The following is an 18,832-nucleotide window of genomic DNA, read 5'->3' on the forward strand; positions in this document are numbered from 1 at the left end:
TTCCCGCCAAAACCATGCAGCTGTCAGAGGGAATCCCTCACCTTGATCGACAGGTAGGTGGCCTTGACACGGTGATAGGGTTACCACGCTGGAACAGAAATGGCATCGATAGCGACCAAACTCGGAACTTTAACCCGTAATTTCTCAGTGAATTCAACTAAGAATTTTGTCCGACATTTCTCAGTATCAAGACAATGGTATGTAGAATATTTTTGATGAAGCGTGTTTTGTGATTTCTTGTAGATGCGTGTTGGTAGTCGATATTATGCGAGGAGTTCATAGCCCTGGTTTTGGAAGCGTCGGAAAATTCCCGGCGATTAGCTATGCCTTAATGAATACAGTGTATCTATTAAGTACTCCGGGTATCCATAAAGTACACCACGAGCCAGTCATAGACCTATTCGAGATAGCCATGGTATAAAAATAAAATGTCAAGTTTCATCATCATTCTGTTCATAATAGGAATTTGCAAAATGCTGCTAATGAACAGCAATTAATTATCTTTAAATAGGCCAGTTATTGGAAGGGCTCAAAAATACAAGTTAAAAAGTAGCTTTTCAGCTCTCAAGAATAAATCTTACTCGTCTCTTCTCGACATGTCATTTGGATTTAGTCTGTTTATTACGTGGATTCGTAGTTGATTTATACAACTGGTATTTTACAATTCTGCCCTGATCTGGTTGAGAAGGTGGCACTTTAAAAATATGCCAAGTTATTGATAATTCACTTACAATGTAAGATATATTTTCAAGATGTCAATTTTCTAAAGTGCATTCAATTGTCAACTGACACTTAACTGGTATAAGTGACTAGTGTAGAGCAAAAATGTCTTTATTGTCCTTATTTATAGAAATCACTTTGGAGAATTGCCAAATGCGTTTGAATGACAAAGCAAGAAACTCAGTGATCTGTGGAGAGCATGTTTGGGCAACCAGGACCAAGAATTTATATGGACTGGTCTTTATTAATTCTTGATAAAAAGGCCAATGGCAATGTATATTCTGACCTAGTCCCGCCAAGCCCAGTTTGGCAGGATGTTTTCAAAGTTAATTTTTGTCTTAACAGCCTAAAAGCCAAGCTTATCGATGGCAAAGCTATTGCCAAGCAAATGCGCCAAGAAGTCAAAGAAGAGGTGGAGCAGATGTTAGCAGCTGGTGAGAGGCGGCCCCATCTCAGTGTCATCATTGTGGGAGAAGACCCCGCTAGTGCTACTTATGTTAAGAACAAAATAAAAGCTTGTGAAGGTGCTGGTAAGTGATGTCAAATTCTCTCTTTGAACTCAAACATGTCGAAACCCAAAGCATGCCTGACCTGGGGCCATTTGGTGTGGAAGGGAAGATACAAGTACAATCCTCAGTGTACTCCACACCACTAATAAAAAACAGAGGTCGTTGTCCAACCCTCTCCTACTCTTGGACTTTCTCCACTCTTCAATCGAACTACATGTATGATACTATATCTTACTGTACATTGTGTCTTGCACAGTTGAAATTTGCGGTTGTGACTTCATTGGATTGGTGCTTCATTAAAACTGACTCTTAATAGTCTATCTCTTTGAACCATAGACAGATCTGCAGTTGTTATGGATTCTGTGTTTCTTTCAGGGATAACCAGTGAAACTGTGCGACTTCCTCCAGAGGTGACAGAAGGAGAACTCTTAGCCAGAGTGAATGATTTTAATAATGACAGTGATGTTGATGGAATTCTTGTACAATTGCCAGTACCGAAGCATATTAGTGAACGGGCTGTTTGTAATTCTATTATTCCGTCCAAGGATGTTGATGGATTCCATGTGATAAATGTTGGAAGATTCTGCACAGATCTGGATGCCCTTATACCGGCAACACCTGCTGGAGTTATGGAAATGATTAGGAGGTCTGGTAAGGACCATTGCGAGCATTACATTTTGCATGTACTTTGAGAACCAAACACATATCTGATCTTTGAGGCTTGCCAAGAAACTTTTTGGCCATGTCAAAAAAAAACTTTTTGGCCGTGCCAAATGAGCTTTGACTTTAGGCACCCCTTCGGGCATTACTTGCTATACATTTTTTTCCTGTATAGAAGTTGAGAGTGTCACAATATTCTTTCCATTTTAGGTATTGAAACCTTTGGAAAGAATGCTGTAGTATGTGGCCGCTCAAAAAACGTTGGTATGCCAATAGCTATGCTGTTACATTCTGATGGTATTGGGGAAACAGATGCTGGTATGTATCAATTTCAAATCAGTTATATTCATTTTCATTCATAAAACTTTTCTAGGTTTTTGCCAACCATCACCAGCCCAGGACAAAAACACCTGGCTGGGGATCCATACAACCAGAACACACGGCTTACCCAGCTCAATATTGAGAATTCAATGCTTAAAGGAAGAAGTCAACGATAATGTGTCTTGCCTTCATTCAAAATGAAGATTACTGTTGTAAGTCAATTTCTTTACCAGGTGATGCTACTACTACAATTTGCCACCGTTATACTCCACCGGAAGAGTTGGTAAGATTCACCAAGTCTGCAGACATCCTTGTGGTAGCCTGTGGTATTCCTGGCCTAATCAAGGCTGACATGGTAAAAGACGGTGTCGCAGTGATTGATATTGGTATCAACCGGGTGAAAGATGAGAAGACTGGCAAATTCAAGCTTGTTGGTGATGTGGATTTTGATGGTAAGATGTTGGTAGTGTTCTTGGTGTATTGTTCTCTGAGGCAGTACAATATCAGCCTCAGTGCATTAGAAATTATTTTCTCATTACATATCCTTTATTGACAGTTATTCTGTTTGTATAACAGAACAATCCTGATTAACCTTTCTTATTAGATTTTAAACATAATATTTCCATACAATTCCTTGAAATTGCCATCCCTGTCTTGAATCTCTTAGTCTTACAGAATACTCATAATTTAGAACTTTTCTGTGGTGTATGCATGGATTAAGTGTAACCTTTCGCTACTTTTGTTTCAGGTGTCTCGGAGAGGGCGAGTTACATTACACCTGTTCCCGGTGGTGTTGGGCCAATGACTGTGGCCATGCTTATGAAGAACACACTAAAAGCCCGCAAAAAGGTTATAGGTTACTGAAACATTGGAGAATTGTAGTATCTGTGATCACAAGAATGCGGACAGAGATGATAACTTGGCTTGTTGGAGGATATGTATGCATGGTGATGTTTGCCACATGTTGGATGTATTTATATCAGTTTCTACTCTTGCATATATGTGAACTTTTCAGAAGTCCTTTTCAAAACGCTGACTACCAAATGCTCTACTTGATCCTTGCTTGAATTCAGTTTCTGATACTATCTTTGCTGTGAGCAATGGTCTTTCAGAGCAGTGATCTTGTGTGCACATCTGGAGTCATTTTATAGCCAAGTTGTTTCCAAATCCAACTTGTTTGGCATAAAGTTTATGCTACGTGTTACTGTGGAATTTGACAGTATTTTTGTATGGACGACTCGCAAGCACTTAATCACAGTTTTTCGCAAATGGAGCAGACTGGTATGGTGAATTGAAAGGACAAGTTGTAGTGTTAGTATACCAGTAATTTATCCTGAGTGAATTCGACCAAAAATATTGTCTGCTGGAAGCATGTTCTGGTTAGATTCTTAAGATGCTGATTTTGTAAAATTAGAAAAAATGTTGGTTGATAATACGCATTGTATGGTTAATTAGTGTAGAAAGAGTGAAATAACAAGGCCTTGCACTGAATATGTAGTACATGTAGATCCTTTCTACACCGGAAACAATAAGTTTCCCATGCACAGAAGCGCCTTACAAACAAGCTACCTGCTCTTTAAATCGCATGTGAAAATAATCTCATTTGCGGTGGTCAGCACAGGTTTCTGCAACAAGGATCAGTGGTCACTGCGATGAATATCATACCCAGCAAAGGAATGCATACATTTAACCCTCTGAATCTGACATTCACATTGAAAAGAGAACTCTCGCTTTATCGACCTTAGAATGATCATGAATACAATGGACTTATAGTCAAGCCCCACCCCATCTGGGGCTGACTGGGAAGTTGATTTGGCCTTGTCATTCACATTATCATGACACAATGAATAAAAATTAAAACTTTTATTATGATATGAGTTTGAATTTAAGTGGGGAGAAAAAAAGCTGCATTTTCTTTTGGAGAAAGATTTGTTCTGTGTGGAGTTGTGGAACCTCAGCTAATTCAGATTTCTGCCACAATAATTTACATGATTTTGCAGGTTCATGGTAAAATTGGAAGATACTTTGGGTGCACAATTGGTGCAGTTAACTCCTTTCTTTTCGACCTATGAATTCGTATAACTGACTTCGTTTATGTGAGGTCATCTTAACAGCTTGTGTTTGTGGGTACTTTGTAATTCATTGGATGATGCAATAAAATATATAATGATCTTAAAAATAGTTGATGTGTATTCCTATCATAACAAGGGCTGTGCCAGATAGCACCAGGCGGGAGTATAAATTCTGACCGGGCCGAAGACAACCCAAAAACTGGTTGTGACTATGTACCATATCATCACAGTAGGCCGATCCTTCCATCCAAGAAGTGAACTCACAACCTCCTGAGTATCGATGCGCTCTCATCACTGAGCTTGGCTAATCTGACCCTATGTTAACTTACATTGGTCAGAGGACATTTTACTGAGTGGAGAAAACCTAATGGGAAGCCGAAGACTGCCGATCAAGGATCATAATCCGGTGAGGTGGGAAATGGTCGGGCGGTGCCCATTGGGTGAGTCCAACGACGACCACAACAGCGAAATTTCTAAAATTTTGCACTTGTTTATCATTTAAAAGTTCGTATTTCACTTATATTCCTCAGTTTTCAAGTTTTAAGCTTTGATTGATTGATAAAATTAACTGTCGGCTATCTATTGTCTAAAACAGCATACATAATTATACTACGAAAAACTTCTGTTGTCTCTCTTGACACTAACATTTCCAGTTCTGCGCCTTGCAATTGCATTGCAAATTGCATGACAATTATATAGGCCCTACTTGCATTACGAGTAGGCCTAGGCCTAGTAGGCTTATAGTGCATGAGAGGAGTCCAGTGCAAAGCCAAAAGTCACTCATAAATCTGGCACTGCCATGATTTTGCCCATTGGCTGCATAGTACATTCAGCCACAGGCCAAGGCCACTGAATCAAGTGTCACTGTCAGTTGAGTTAGGGGTCAAAATATCGTAAAAGAAGGGTTCAGGCAGAGAAATATAGTCCTAGGCCTACTACTAGTAGTGGGAGCAAGACTGATGTCATTACTCATTGATGAAGAAATCCAAAGAGGTCTCAAACTCCCAAGCCTTGCGCCTGTCCCAAGGCACAGACTTTATTTTGAAGCCAGGAGAGTGATCACTAATCTTGATCTTGTTCTATGTAATTTCAGATCTCGATGAATAGGGGCCTACATGATATGATACCTGATTTCAACCCTGTGAACGATAAGTTGGTTTCAGCATTATTTCTGGAGCTAAAGAACGCAGAATAATATGACAACTGTTGTTGAAGAGGGTGTCCTTCAGAGATTCTCTGCCCCACTCTGGAGAAAGACAAATTATCTTCAAAGATGGAGACGAATAGAAAACATGGTCCTGCGGGAGGAGGCAGGTGGTTCATTCACCCTCCACAAAGCTGACTGCAGTGAAAACAGTGCATCAAAATATAATGTAAGTTTACTTTCAGTGCTTGTTATTCATGAATGTTCAACCTCGTGAAATTGGCACAACTTAATGTGCACAGCAGTAAGGTTTTAAAGTCCAGTCATTGAGATTAAATTGAAAGCAGAGTGTGATTTTCCATTTGTGCATTTGCCCTGGACAACCAAAACAAGTTACTTCAGTTAGGTAGTTGCCCACTGGACAAGTGAAAATACTCCAGTTTTATACATGTATTTGCAGGGCCACTGTCTACTTGTAACAGACAATCAGCATCTTGGAGCACTTGCCCTTCTGAGAGCTGTGTAGAAAACATAATATTCAATTTAGAAAAGAAGGAGAAAACAAGCCTGTGGACATCTTGGACACAATTTAGTTCTTAAAAGTTCTTTGATTTTTGTAGTTTTGGAAGGTTGAGGTCCGTCCATCTAACCCAACTGACACAAAAAAAACGAAGGACTTTCTTGGATTTGAACTGCTGTTACACATGAGAGGTGAGGATGAAGAGGAAGATAAAGAATGGATACCATTTCGCTGTGAAAGTTTACAGGAGCAAAGGCGATGGATGATCAGTCTGGGTTACACTGGAGATGGCATGTTCTCAAATGGAGATCCACATTCCCAGGTACATTCTTCCATTTCCTCCTCATGTACAGGGAGTGCATGATCAATGTTATTCTATAGGTCAATAAAAGAGCTGGGATGTTCGCTCTTGAACATCTGTTTGTGTTTTCCTCCATGTGGACTTCCATGACATTTGTGATAGAAGGCCAGTCTTGGTTTGACAAATTTATAACACATCCTGGTTGCCTGTCTTTATAGTTTCCAAGATATATTGCAGTGTGCCGTACTAGTATGGTTTGATTCTCTCGACTCATGAGGTCATCTATAATTCATGAAGTCCCAAAACAATACTATGGGGTTCATCAAATGTAAAATATATATATATATTAAAACTACACAGTATGTCATGTAGCTTGAACAACAGATCATCATTGAGGGGTACCTTATCAACTTTTACTTTATCCTTGATGGAAGATGTGTTGCAGAAATTGATTGAAAATTACATGGTAATGATTGGATTGATTGAAAATTATATTGTTACTTTTGAGTTAAATGTCTTTCCTTGAATATCTTCCTGCACTTGCAGCCTCTTGAGAGCTGGGTTGGAAAATGGGATGTGATTCATCCAGCCATGATGACAGCTCAAGTCATCACAGCCAAAACTGAGCAGCAAGAGAAGCGAGAAAATCCTGGTGGTGGTGATGATCCCACTCTTCCTAGCTATAATGATGTTATGGAACAAACTGGAATGTTCAGTATTGAATTTGCTATGGTATGTAGTGATATTCTAGATACTGGATGCTGTGTGGCACTTGTTAGTTTTTATTGATATTCCAATGCTTCTACATCGACAGAGTATTCAGAGTTTCTCACAATAACAGAAGTTATCAATATGCCTGATAATTGATATGCAGCTGAAATCAGATAGCTAACATGATACTGTCCTTTTTTGTCAAAGGGTGACAGATGCAGTCTTCTTCTCTCGTTTGTCCTCAGAATTTAGTTACTATAGGCCTAATAGTGAACCTAGACTATCTTCGTGAATATTACATGTATTATCAACTGAACTTTACCAATAAGTTCATTTTATGGAAAATTTATAATCAAGTTGTTTAGCACGGTTTCAAGGCTCAACAAGCACAGAAAGATCTTCTAACTCGATCATTCAATTTTTCAGCAAATGCATAGACGGGAGCATTGTGGTGACCACCCGGCACCACCACCATTGCCTCCTGTCCTGCAGCACCGCCGCCCTGTCGATGACAGCGTCCTCCCACCTCATGGGCCACCAATCTTCTGGCCTGTCAGTATAGGTTTTGGGAAAGAGATCAGACTCCCCGATGATATCCAACTACTCTGGGATGCAAACTTGAATCGAAATGTGTTCCTTGATCATAAAACTCAAATAGTGACATGGATAGACCCTCGTCCACCTCTCTTGCCCCCTCCAAATGTTGAAAAACAGGTTAGTCTACAAAATCGTTTTAGCAGTTCAGGGCCCATTACTTTTCATCCATAACAGGGATAAGACAAAGTTCAGAAGTGCCAGTCATGGGAAGGTTTTCTTTAAATTTGCTTGTGTCATTATGAAATAGTTTTCCATTGAGAGTGAGAAGTACGCTCACACACATGCGCACATTCAAAACACAAGAAAGTTTTATTGGTAAGCCATTACCCTGAACTTGTACAAAATCCGCCACAGCAGAATTTGTTTGGTCTTCTAGATGATTCTGTATGGTGATACCAAAAGAGGAATTCCAAAGGAGCCGAATTCCATGTCTACCTTCAGTTACCTCTACAGTTTTGCACAATCTGTGCGCGATAAGGTAGGTAACCCTATTATAAATAATTGTTGTTGCAACCAAAATCTTGATTCTTCATGTGAAAGACTAAAATGCTTGTTTCCATTTCATGTGGGATTCTTTTTACAACACTTCAGAGGGACATATCCTTCATATCTGGATATTTTAATTTGCTTAATATGACTTTGCATAGCTGAGGTACCACTTTTTGAATCAGTTATTCAGCATGCAGACAGAGACATAGTAACAGACACTGCTAAACATTGTTACATGTATTTGCTTCACAAATCGGCAGAAAACATTGGGGTTCATAAATTTGGACTAAATCAGCTTTTGGTTACTATGAGGTGATTTCAACAACTATTGTTTTTCCAGCCACATGGCTTGGAGATAAAAGCTGAAGGTATTCCAGGCAGCCATGGTAGATCTGGGCAAATAGGATCGCATGGTTATACTGGAGCACACGGCTCTTCTGGTATGGCGTTATAGTTTATATGAACAACTCGCATTCTGGTAGATTTAGTGCCCACTTCAAGAGGTGTGGTGAGCTCAACCAACTGATTTCACCCGAAATCATATCTTCAATCATGATGATTTGATAGGAAGTTTAAATTGAGTTGAAAGAGAAAAAAGTCTCTCTGCTCTGAAGTGCATGAATAAGTTTTGTTTAATTCCATCTTCAATTCTGATTGGCCTTTTATGGTCGACCCGTGGCCTTTAATGATCAACACCAAATTGTTTCAGGTTTTGGCTCAGGAGGAAATGGTCATCCTGGAGGTCCAGGGGGGCCTGGGGGGCCAGGTGAAAGAGGCCAGGATGCTGTATCTGGCACTCATGCTAGTGATCTACAGGTAATAGGTCTATTTTTGATAGTTTATAGTTAAGAATAGGTTCGAATTTAACCAAGTGTTAAATTTATTTGCCCTTGACAGATTAGGCCCTGGAGGCACCGTTTTGATAGTTTTGATTCCCCATTTTTGAAATCGAATTCCATGCACTTATTTCAAATAGTTTTGATATCTTGTTCTTATGATGTGTGTGTTGTCTGAGATAACCTTTTTTTCATCTTTAGGTGCATGTAGGTGGTGATACAGAGAAGCTGCAGATATCTGGCACAGTGACTGAATGGGCCTATCTAGGCGGCTTAGAAAATGAGCATGTTGTCTTCTTAAATGCTCGGGGTGGTGATGGGGGACATGGAGGAGCTGGTGGGCAAGGTACTTTTTTTCAATTTCCGTGCCTTACATGAAGATTCAAATCACTGATCACTTTTAGCAAATGTAGACAAAGAAATTTCATACCAAATCTGAAAGATGTTGGTGTGAACAGCATCAAGACTGTGATTGAAGTGAGGCCTATGTCACTGCTCGTGAAGTAGTAATACTCACTTACTCCGATCAGTGGTCAGGGGGAACCATGACAGCTTGCAGCAGTGATATGCGCCCACATTGATCTGCTTTTCTGCCTTCCAGATGAGTTTAGATGTTGTGAGTCCAGTCCCCTCCTTGATATGTTACATATTCTCCATGTATAGCAGATAATGTAATGTTCTCCATCTTGTTTAGGTGGTCATGGTGGAACAGGTGGTCAAGGTGGGAAGGGTGCCAGGGGGAGAGATGGCCACTCTAGCCATTCTACCGGAGGCAGAGGTGGAAATGGAGGTCCCGGAGGAAATGGCGGGGATGGAGGGTTTGGTGGACCAGGTGGACCAGGTGGAGATGGTGGCCATGCTGGTGACTCAGGAATGGGTGGAAATGTCCAAGTCTCTGCGTATGATCCAAGGATATTTATGCTGATTGGTGTAAGTAGATTTTCTTCCAGGAATGTTCCATTGGTTGTCATTGTAATCTGGCTAATGTAAATTATTTGTTGTGTGATGTACAGCTGACAGAAGCAGATGGCCAGAAAATCATGATGGTTAGAAGTGTTCCTTGAATTTACCCTCTTTTATTGCTATACGTGTAGCTCATCAAGTAAAGATGTTACATGTATGTAATTGTTTGGTTACTCTGCCGGGTTTTAATATTTTTTTTAACTGAGACCTTCGCCTCCAGGTTTTTTTCATTCTTGTCTTTGTCGACAGGTTGATGCTTGTCCGGGTACTAAAGGAAATGGTGGACGTCGAGGAGATGGTGGCTTTGGTGGGAAGGGCGGCCACGGTGGCTCTGGTGGATCTGGTGGACATGGGGGCCGTGGCGGACCCGCGGGGGAAAATAGATCAGCTGGTTCGAGTGGATCATCAGGAAGTCATGGAAGAAGTGGTGGGTACCTCAAAAGCAGCTTGAAATTTGGACCTCATGTTGCCCTGTCATCCAAACTCTTATTCTGAGAACTTAGTTTCAAGACTAATCCAGGGGATGTGCTTGAAGAGTTGTTGTTAGTATTGATTCTGTGAAATAAACATAATATGCTTGTAGATTAATTAGACTAGTGGTACATGAAGTCAAGTGACAAACTAACGATAATATTTAGAAGTTGTTTTGCATAAAACTTCAAATTCTCTTTCTCTGTGTTTTTCCTTTAGGTCATAGTGGGGGTTCTGGACTTACAGGTTCAGCTGGAAACGATGGCAATGATGGTCAAACTGGAGAGACTGGTAGTATTCTTTGGACAGTTCTCGACCCGACCACTAAAGCAGTACTATGTCAGACTGGCGTTAGATATGAGATTCTCACTCTTGATTATGTAGTAAGTAATAGTTTGTATACCGCAGCTTTCCAGTAGCCCTTTACTATTTCTCTTCCATGTACTTGTAAACTGTAAAAGGTTCACAACGCTAACAGTTCAATTCGCTCTTATTTAGGTCACTTCAGAAGTAAATGACGGAATCTTTGAACCAAATGAGAAGATATTCGTCAATGGACTGGTTGTACAGAATGTTGGGGAGATGTATTGTCCTGATGGAGCCGAGGTGACCTTCAAAAGTACTCAAACAGTAAACTTCGTCCCTGCCAAATATGTCTTACCTGTTGTAAGTATATTTAGTGATGGAAATTGAGATATAAAACAATTAGTTTGTCATGTTTAGTGGTAAAGCTCTGTAAGATACATTTTTGATATGCTACCTGGTTTACTTGTTCTGTCACGGCTCAAGAGCACTTCTTTCTTGTTATGTTGTCTTATTTTCAGTCTTTTTTCTTATGTGCGTTTTCCCCAAGGAACTATCTTGGTGCTCCAACTTTGAGATGCAGTGGGAGTAGATCTAACTTGTGGTGCATATTTTTCAGATTGAGTCTGCTCACAGATTTGATGTCCCAGAAACCTATGTTGGACGTATTTTCGATGTGCCCTGTCCAAATAGTCCCGGGGCATACAAAGGCAGTGCAGAGGTTATCTCAAGGGTACATATGCTGAACAGGCCTTTTGATAGTGTAAGTATATAATACACTGCAGTGAGCGTGGCAATGGCTATAAAATTATTCTTGGGGCAACCTGATAATGAGGTTTTACAAACTTTCGAAAGTTATGCTTTTTGATATGATCCTATAAGGACCATCATATATGTAGCAAACAACTGAACAAGATCCAGACAGTTTAACTTGAGCTGCGTTTTGTTTGGATTAGTTTCCATGAAAACTTTTGTTGAGCTGTCCACCTCTTCATGATAGCTCAATGTCTTGTTTATTTATTAGGGATTCCGCAAAGTCACTTTGGATGTCCAGTACCCCATCAAGCTAGAGTCCATCAACGCACCCTCACAAATGGGTCGGGGTGAAGAGAATTTTGTCCATGTTACGGTAAGTTACATGTTCATTTGTACATGTATACACATGTAGTATACTATTACTGTAAAATACCCTTCTTTGAGAAGGAAACCGAGGGAAAACCATTTCTCTCATTTGTATTGGTGTAGTAAAAATATCATGCTTCTTTTTTCCTGATTCTGTTTGCTTCAAATTACAGTTGAAAAATATATCAACTATGCCTTATGGAGATGGAATGGACAGTGGAGGCTTCCTTGAAGTCAGGGTGAGTGTGTTGCTAGCACAAGTGAAGAATTTAAATGCACATACGGTCTTCTTTATACATTGTGAATCTTTGAGTTCATTTCTGTCACATTTGGAGCTAGAAATGGTGATCCAACATATTGCAGTCATACATGTACTCAAATATCATAATATTTGACACCGGGGCGGTGAGAAAGAGTACTCATTCCAAAAACATCCTCACATGTGCTTTGGTATGCCCTTTGGACTTTGAACATGGACTGGTATTGAACTTTGATATGTTAAAAATCTCTTCTAGGTGAGGCTTGACCGTCGCATTCTTCCAGTTGCTAAACAAGAATTGATGGAGAATCAACCGTATATGCTGACCTTTCACCCTGCTACGAGAGACAGTGTCCATGCTCGAGTAAGTAAACGTCAGAGACCCAGCTCCTCTGGAGACTTCCTTGATATCTGGCCCACTGGTACTGCTCAAGCAGGCACGAGACACCACTACGTTAGTATTAATTGTTGGTGTAAGATCAAGTTTATCAAGTACAAGCATTGTGAGAGGGGATTAAAACATTTAAAGCACTTTTATATATATAATATGAATATTTGGGTCCATGTGGCATTTCTTTATTTCCTTGTCATTCAGATATATCACATTGCCCCAAACAGTACCCTCACTGTTACTCTGCCAATCTACATGGAGGGAGGAGCGGAACTTTTTGATCGGTGCCTTGTACAAGCAGACGTATTCTTGGTAAGGACACCTCAAGAAATGTACTGACTTTGACAATTCGTGAATAAAGTAATTTCTTGAATGTATTGATTCTCTTTGCGACTGTGGAAGACTTACTTTTCCCGTATATCAGCCAGTTGATTTGCTGAGTTCTGATTAAAGTCTGCGAAATATGTGTATAACTTGTCATTGCATGAATTACCTGAGAAATCATGGATTCTCAGACCACCATCAATTTGATTTTAGAGCCTAAGGGTTAGAATGTACTGCCTTAAGAGTTTTAAGGCTGTTGTAAAAACATGTGTGCATCATCATTTCAGAGAGGAAAGCTTATTGAATACAACCAACATCTGATCAGAGTGTGTCCGTACTACGTCAAGCGTGACCCACCAGCGGACGTGCTCCTTGTCACAGGCCCCGAGATCACACGACCTCACTTCATCCTCTGGCAGACGATGTTTGAGATGCTGGATGTCACTCTGGACTTCTGGGATGTTGAGAGATACAACGGAATGTCACTTGATTCAACTACTAGTCAGAGACACCCTGTAAGTTCCTTCTTAATCATCTTGCTCTTGCTTGGAGCGATAGGGTACACTTTCCGGTTAGCTGAAATTTCAATATGAATTTGGATCAAAGAAGTTGATTGATGGAAAGCTAAATTAAAAATGTATCTGACCAATATTTTCACGACTCACTTCGATGTAAAATGTTAAGTATAACATTACATTTTTAATTGTAGGTGACATGGCTTGACCGTTACGGTGGCCGCATGATTCTCTACCCTTTCAACACCCCTCAGAATGTCTTAGGTGAGGACATCGTGAGCCATTTCTATCGAGGAGGTGACTTGTCAGAGGATCAGGACTCCTCCGTGCTCCTCCTCACAAACAACAGGGACTTGGCAGATCCAAAAGTTTACATGAAAAGAATGAATGAGGAACTCACACGCTGGCAACCAGCTGTGGATCTTGGCAATAGATTTGGTGGGAAACATCTTTTCCATCCAGAATTTTGTGCATGCTGCTGTTGTTCTAATCCAGCCAAAAGGTAAGACATCTTTTGTGTTTCCTCCATCTTTTTCTTTTCATATATTTCATACTTGTTGCTAGCAAGGTATTTGTTTGATCTGAAATTCATAATACGGTGTAGTTGGCAGTGAGAAGATTATTTTCTCAATTACCACTATCCTCAAGGAGCAGTTTGGGACTTTCTTATAGCTATTGACAAATCAGAAGATAGTTGTCATTCATGTACGGCGCTTATAGCAAGGCCATGATTGAGTACAGCATTATTGATTGGTCGATACATGTCACCTGAGGAATTGCTTGAGGGAAGTACATGTAGCAACTGGTATCTGCGGCCAAATTACATGTACCATGCTTTTTCAAGGAAACCAAATCAGTTTGTCACCCTTACAGTCAAGTAGCACAAGTAACATTTTGTTACCCCATTCATTTTCCAGAAAAGCCAAATCCATCTTGAAGAAACTCGAGGAGAGGAACTCCATGAATTCCTACATACTTTATAGCAAAACTGTGAACTATGAGAAGCGTGCTACCTTCACCTACGACTATGGCTCTCTAGATGTTCGGTCCGTCCCACTTCACAGAGGTTCGAACTTCCACTTGGTGAATAATGAGCTCCTGTTGCAGTTGGGCCTTGATGATGTCAAGCTAACACCAGCTGCCACTGAAATACCGCTTGGGTCGAACTTTGGACAGGTGATTTTAAAATTCTTCTGAGAATTCTAATCTGCATGAGCCAGTATTGTTGTCCTGGCTGAAATCAATTGCTTGCCAGTGCAATAAGGAAATTGTTTAGAAAATGAGTGTCAAACATTTAAAGATTTATTCAGACTTCGGTGTGGCGTCCTTTATAGGCACTACGGTCTGATAGTTTTTGAATCAAAAGATAGTTTGTATCGCCCAAATGATCTCCTGATATCCAGGGACGAGAATACCCTAGCAGCTATCGATCAATACTGAAATGGCAATCAATAGGCCCTGAAATTGAAACTTTGGTCAAAGCATTCCTTTGCCTTACACTTACAGGTGCTTCTGATGGTGATCCTGAATCTCCCACTCCACGCCAAGACCCACCTCCTGGAGTCTGGACAGTCAGATGGTCCAAAACGTCTGCTGACAACCCCTAATGGTGCAAAGTTTACATTACGGCGCTTGACTGTCATGTCACTGGAAGAATACTTGTGTTTTGAAATCATGGCCAAACCTCGGGTGAGAAAGAAGAAACTTTTCTTCAGTACAGAAAGCTGGAAAATAAATTGTGCAAAAATTGTTCCACATAATACGCATAATCCATCATATTTCTTTAATTTTTTGTCTTTGGACTGCATACATGCACACTCTGTCATGTCATACATGTTATATATTTTTTTAGATGCCTGCCCGATTTGAGCTCTTAGTCCAAGAGATACAAAACAATGGACAGGTTTACGCTGCAGAGGATATTGCCCCGTACGTCTACCTATCTGCAGCTGCATTTGTCCAAGAAGCCAAAAAGTGTTCAGGGTCCTATAAAAGTCGTGCAAGAGATCTCTATAAGGAATTGCACAGCAGTTTGAAGAGACATGGGGTAGGTAAAAGTTAATGTAATTCATCGACGTGTTGTACTGTAGAACAGTTGCTATTTTAGGTCATGTTTTCTTGGAAGTTTAAAATCACTCACTGTGTTGTGTTCTTTAATAAATGTGTCTTCTTGTCGAAAAACATCGTCTGGGAATGGTTGGCCTGAATGTGGATGGAGCTACCTTCTTGGGATATATTTTTAAGAAATGTTGTTCTGTTTTAGGATAAAGCTGAACAGAAGGAAGCCCGTAGTGCTGCAGAGAGCATGCTGGATGATAAGGTACGTGTCACGTACAAGATGCTACTGAGACAGGACTACCTACATCACTGCCACCGCTTGAGGGTCAAGGACAAAATGTATGACTTATCAAAATCTGGTGAAATGTGGTAGTTGGATGAAATGATAAGCAAAAGATGATATGAGTTTCGCCCGGACTATGTGTGTATGAGTTCAATACATGTACATAAGATGTGTTCAAATATTCTATTAAATATATCTAGTCTTGTCCTATATGTTAGATGGCAGCACCTCAATTTTACTAATATATCTTCCTTCATTGTCATTTGTGTACCAGTAAAATAACGTTATGGCTGTACGGTAGTAAAAGGAGGTGATCCGCAATGCTTGTTAGAATTTGTTAACTTGTACATAGTTATGTTTTATAACATTAGAAATGTTTTTGGTTTTTATGGAATGTTTGAGCGAAATGCTACTACATGTTTTGTCAAAGCGGCCTATACACCTTTTGTTACTTTTGAGATAATACCATTTTGAATTTATGCTCAACGAGCTCTATTTGATCTACATGTAGGTCTCTCTGATAAATTAGATACTTCATGTAGGAATAGAATCTGTCCATATGTCTTTCACTTATACAAAAGTACTGATATAGTGCATGTATTAAAGTGTACATATTTGTACCGCTGCAATACAATTTTGAATTTTGTAACGTGTCTTTCCAAGTCATTCCTTGTATGTCTGCCTAAAGTAATTTCCTACTACACGTACATATTTTGTGAACGTTTTTACATTCATGGTAATCATGACATTAACCTGTATGTATTAGAATGAGCTTCATTTTGGGGTATTGTTTGTAATCTGATGATGAAGGAGAAGAGGAATGATAATACACATGAGAGGAAAGAAACTTTGGGTTGATTACATGGTATATTTTACAGATGTATAGTATAAAATATGCAGTTTTAATAGTTTGTACAATGTACATGTAGAATATCTAATAGGTCCATAATCATACCTGAAAAGTGTATAAACATTAGTGCTGTATAGGAGAGTATGCAGATGTGATGTTAATTTGCCACAACAAGAATGAGCAAAGATATGCCGGTGACCTAGGTCTCCACTTGAAACGCAAACTGTGCACTGATCACCTGTCATCCACTAGTTCAACCTCAAGTAGGAGAGGCTCTTCCACTGCATCAAAGGATTACTGCTCATGTGATGTTGGTTGTAAACTAGACAAACGAGAACATTTATAATGGTAGGTGTTCTTGAGACAAACCAAACTGATCATCTAATATGTCAGCTGTTCAAAAGACAAGCCAAGCCAAAGCGCTCAGATGTTAGAACTGGTGTTCTCTGGAGAAGCCAATCTATTGTTGACTTATACTCAGAATATTAAAACAGACATTAGTTTCTGTAACTATTTCCTTAGAATGCCACTGAACATATTTGTAAGTCATGCTTACATGGGTGCAATAAATGTCATTCAGTCATTCAGATTTTTGTTGTTATTGCAACTTTCAGTGTTAGACAACATCTGACACCCCATAGTGGGACCTTTCTAGTGCAAGGATTTGAATTGGAGAGCGAAAACCCAATCAGTCACATCAGGCAGCACGGAGCATGTTGAAAAAGTGGAATAGATCATGTATGACACAGCATACCCTCATAACCAGACAGGTGTCCTCCTGGTGTGTATTTGTTACTTAAACATGCTGCATACATGTAGCTGACATCTAAAATCCCTCTGACAATCCTCTGGCCATGACGATGGCCAACCCCCTCCAATTTCTCGTCCTTCATTAGCCTGGTTCCGCCGGCCTTGGGGGTTTTATCAAGTGTGAGACAGTGGGTTAGCACCCAAGACTTGTCCTATTCCTTCATACCCTCTCCAGCACTCCATAGATTGGGGAATCTCGACGTCTGAAAGAGACTGTCCTTGATGTCATTTCCCAGACGAATTAGCCTTGGACCAGAGCAGGGAAGCATGCGCAATAATTGTGCTGAACCTGGACGGGCGAAAGCCCATGCTACCATTCTCAAGAGGAGACTGTCCTTATAGCATTTTGAGGTAATCGTAAATTGTTGAGGTAAATGTCGCAGACTGTCATCACATTTACTCTTTTCGGAACTGGAGGAGCCGATACAAAAGTTAACGAAGCCGGACTGATTGGACGCCTGTTGTGAAAAACGGCGTGGTCGCGCCCGACTATGAACTTCTTTGGTCGTCGGCCGTAAACGGCAATAAAATCTTCGAATATTGATGGTTGCTTAGTGCAGGAGAAGGATGTAATTAATGGGTTATGAATTGCATTTTTTAAATCCCACCTGATATGCTTGAGGTTATGAAAGGTGAATTGATCAGACTTAGCCGACGTATGCATAGATCGATTACAAGATTACACAACTTTTATTAATTATTTCCTTTATTTTCGGAACGGAACCTGGCAATAAATGCCGTATCAATATATAATGTAAGGGGGATCTTTTGGGTCAGTTCACCAACTTGCACTCTCCTTCAGAGCAGTGGACCAGACGACGCGGGGCGAATTGGGCATGATGATACTGTGATACTCCCCGAAATCAAGATGAACGTTAAAATTATTGTGCTTTCATTGGCCCTTGTGGCATCAGGTAGGTGTTAAACGCTTTTTCATCCTGTTTTTCAATTATCCTCCTCTACAGTAAAGCTGCTTCAAGACAAAGTGACTCAAAAGCTGTGGTTCCTGGTCAAAACCTATAAAAATATTGAGTTGAGAGTTGAACGTAAACTAGGACATCATTAGCTCGATAACCAATATTGGGCGATTGTAATGCAAGTAGGAGGAATTAGAAGTTCTTTTCTGACCCGACCGCGGAAATTCTTGCTAGTGTTGATGATGCCACATCCTACTTTTTGATAAAGGTATTTTGTCAGAGATATGTCTGAATACATAGATTAATTTCGACATCAGGATTATACTGTATACAAGAGTCATTGATCAGTGCAGGTCCCGCATGATGTAAGAATGGAAAGTTTACGCAAAGCCACTGAAACACAGCTTATACCCCAAGTCAAACGCCCATCCTTGTGCAACTGCAAGGTGCCGAAAAGTCGAACGCAAACCTTATTGTTCGATATTACGATATGCCGCACTGGGTCGCCTTGGAGAGACAAACATGCACTTTCCTTTAAAAAAACAGTTCATTTTATTTCGTTCTTACCAATCTGATTGAACCCAGGCTCATCTGAATAATGCAAACCAACGTCTATAGGCTATTTTGATCACTCTATATTATATAGCATTTTCCGGTACATGACCGCAAACCATTATCATAAATTG

The 18,832-nt window shown here is 40.1% G+C and overlaps 2 protein-coding genes across 2 annotated transcripts; both read left to right on the forward strand.

The window, feature by feature from the left end:
• The first annotated feature begins 56 nt into the window (after positions 1 to 56).
• Positions 57 to 4,383, forward strand: LOC135493438 (bifunctional methylenetetrahydrofolate dehydrogenase/cyclohydrolase, mitochondrial-like). Its single transcript, XM_064780795.1, has 6 exons — positions 57 to 197; positions 1,066 to 1,250; positions 1,605 to 1,880; positions 2,100 to 2,207; positions 2,444 to 2,662; positions 2,959 to 4,383. Exons 1-6 carry the CDS (start codon positions 100 to 102, stop codon positions 3,072 to 3,074), a joined length of 1,002 nt encoding a protein of 333 aa, XP_064636865.1. The 5' UTR covers positions 57 to 99; the 3' UTR covers positions 3,075 to 4,383.
• A 341-nt stretch (positions 4,384 to 4,724) lies between these two features.
• Positions 4,725 to 17,002, forward strand: LOC135493433 (uncharacterized). The gene is made up of 24 exons (XM_064780782.1): positions 4,725 to 4,786; positions 5,376 to 5,655; positions 6,047 to 6,268; positions 6,794 to 6,979; positions 7,385 to 7,672; positions 7,932 to 8,033; positions 8,385 to 8,484; positions 8,754 to 8,860; positions 9,082 to 9,226; positions 9,575 to 9,810; positions 10,093 to 10,270; positions 10,534 to 10,697; positions 10,813 to 10,980; positions 11,237 to 11,380; positions 11,642 to 11,746; positions 11,913 to 11,978; positions 12,255 to 12,362; positions 12,594 to 12,701; positions 13,001 to 13,228; positions 13,423 to 13,730; positions 14,146 to 14,404; positions 14,735 to 14,917; positions 15,081 to 15,275; positions 15,492 to 17,002. The coding sequence occupies exons 2-24, from the start codon at positions 5,479 to 5,481 to the stop codon at positions 15,657 to 15,659; spliced, it is 3,945 nt and encodes a 1,314-aa protein (XP_064636852.1). The 5' UTR covers positions 4,725 to 4,786; positions 5,376 to 5,478; the 3' UTR covers positions 15,660 to 17,002.
• The last annotated feature ends 1,830 nt before the right edge of the window (positions 17,003 to 18,832 follow it).

The sequence above is a fragment of the Lineus longissimus genome, chromosome 1 (genome assembly GCF_910592395.1).
Source record: "Lineus longissimus chromosome 1, tnLinLong1.2, whole genome shotgun sequence".
NCBI lineage: Eukaryota > Metazoa > Nemertea > Pilidiophora > Heteronemertea > Lineidae > Lineus > Lineus longissimus.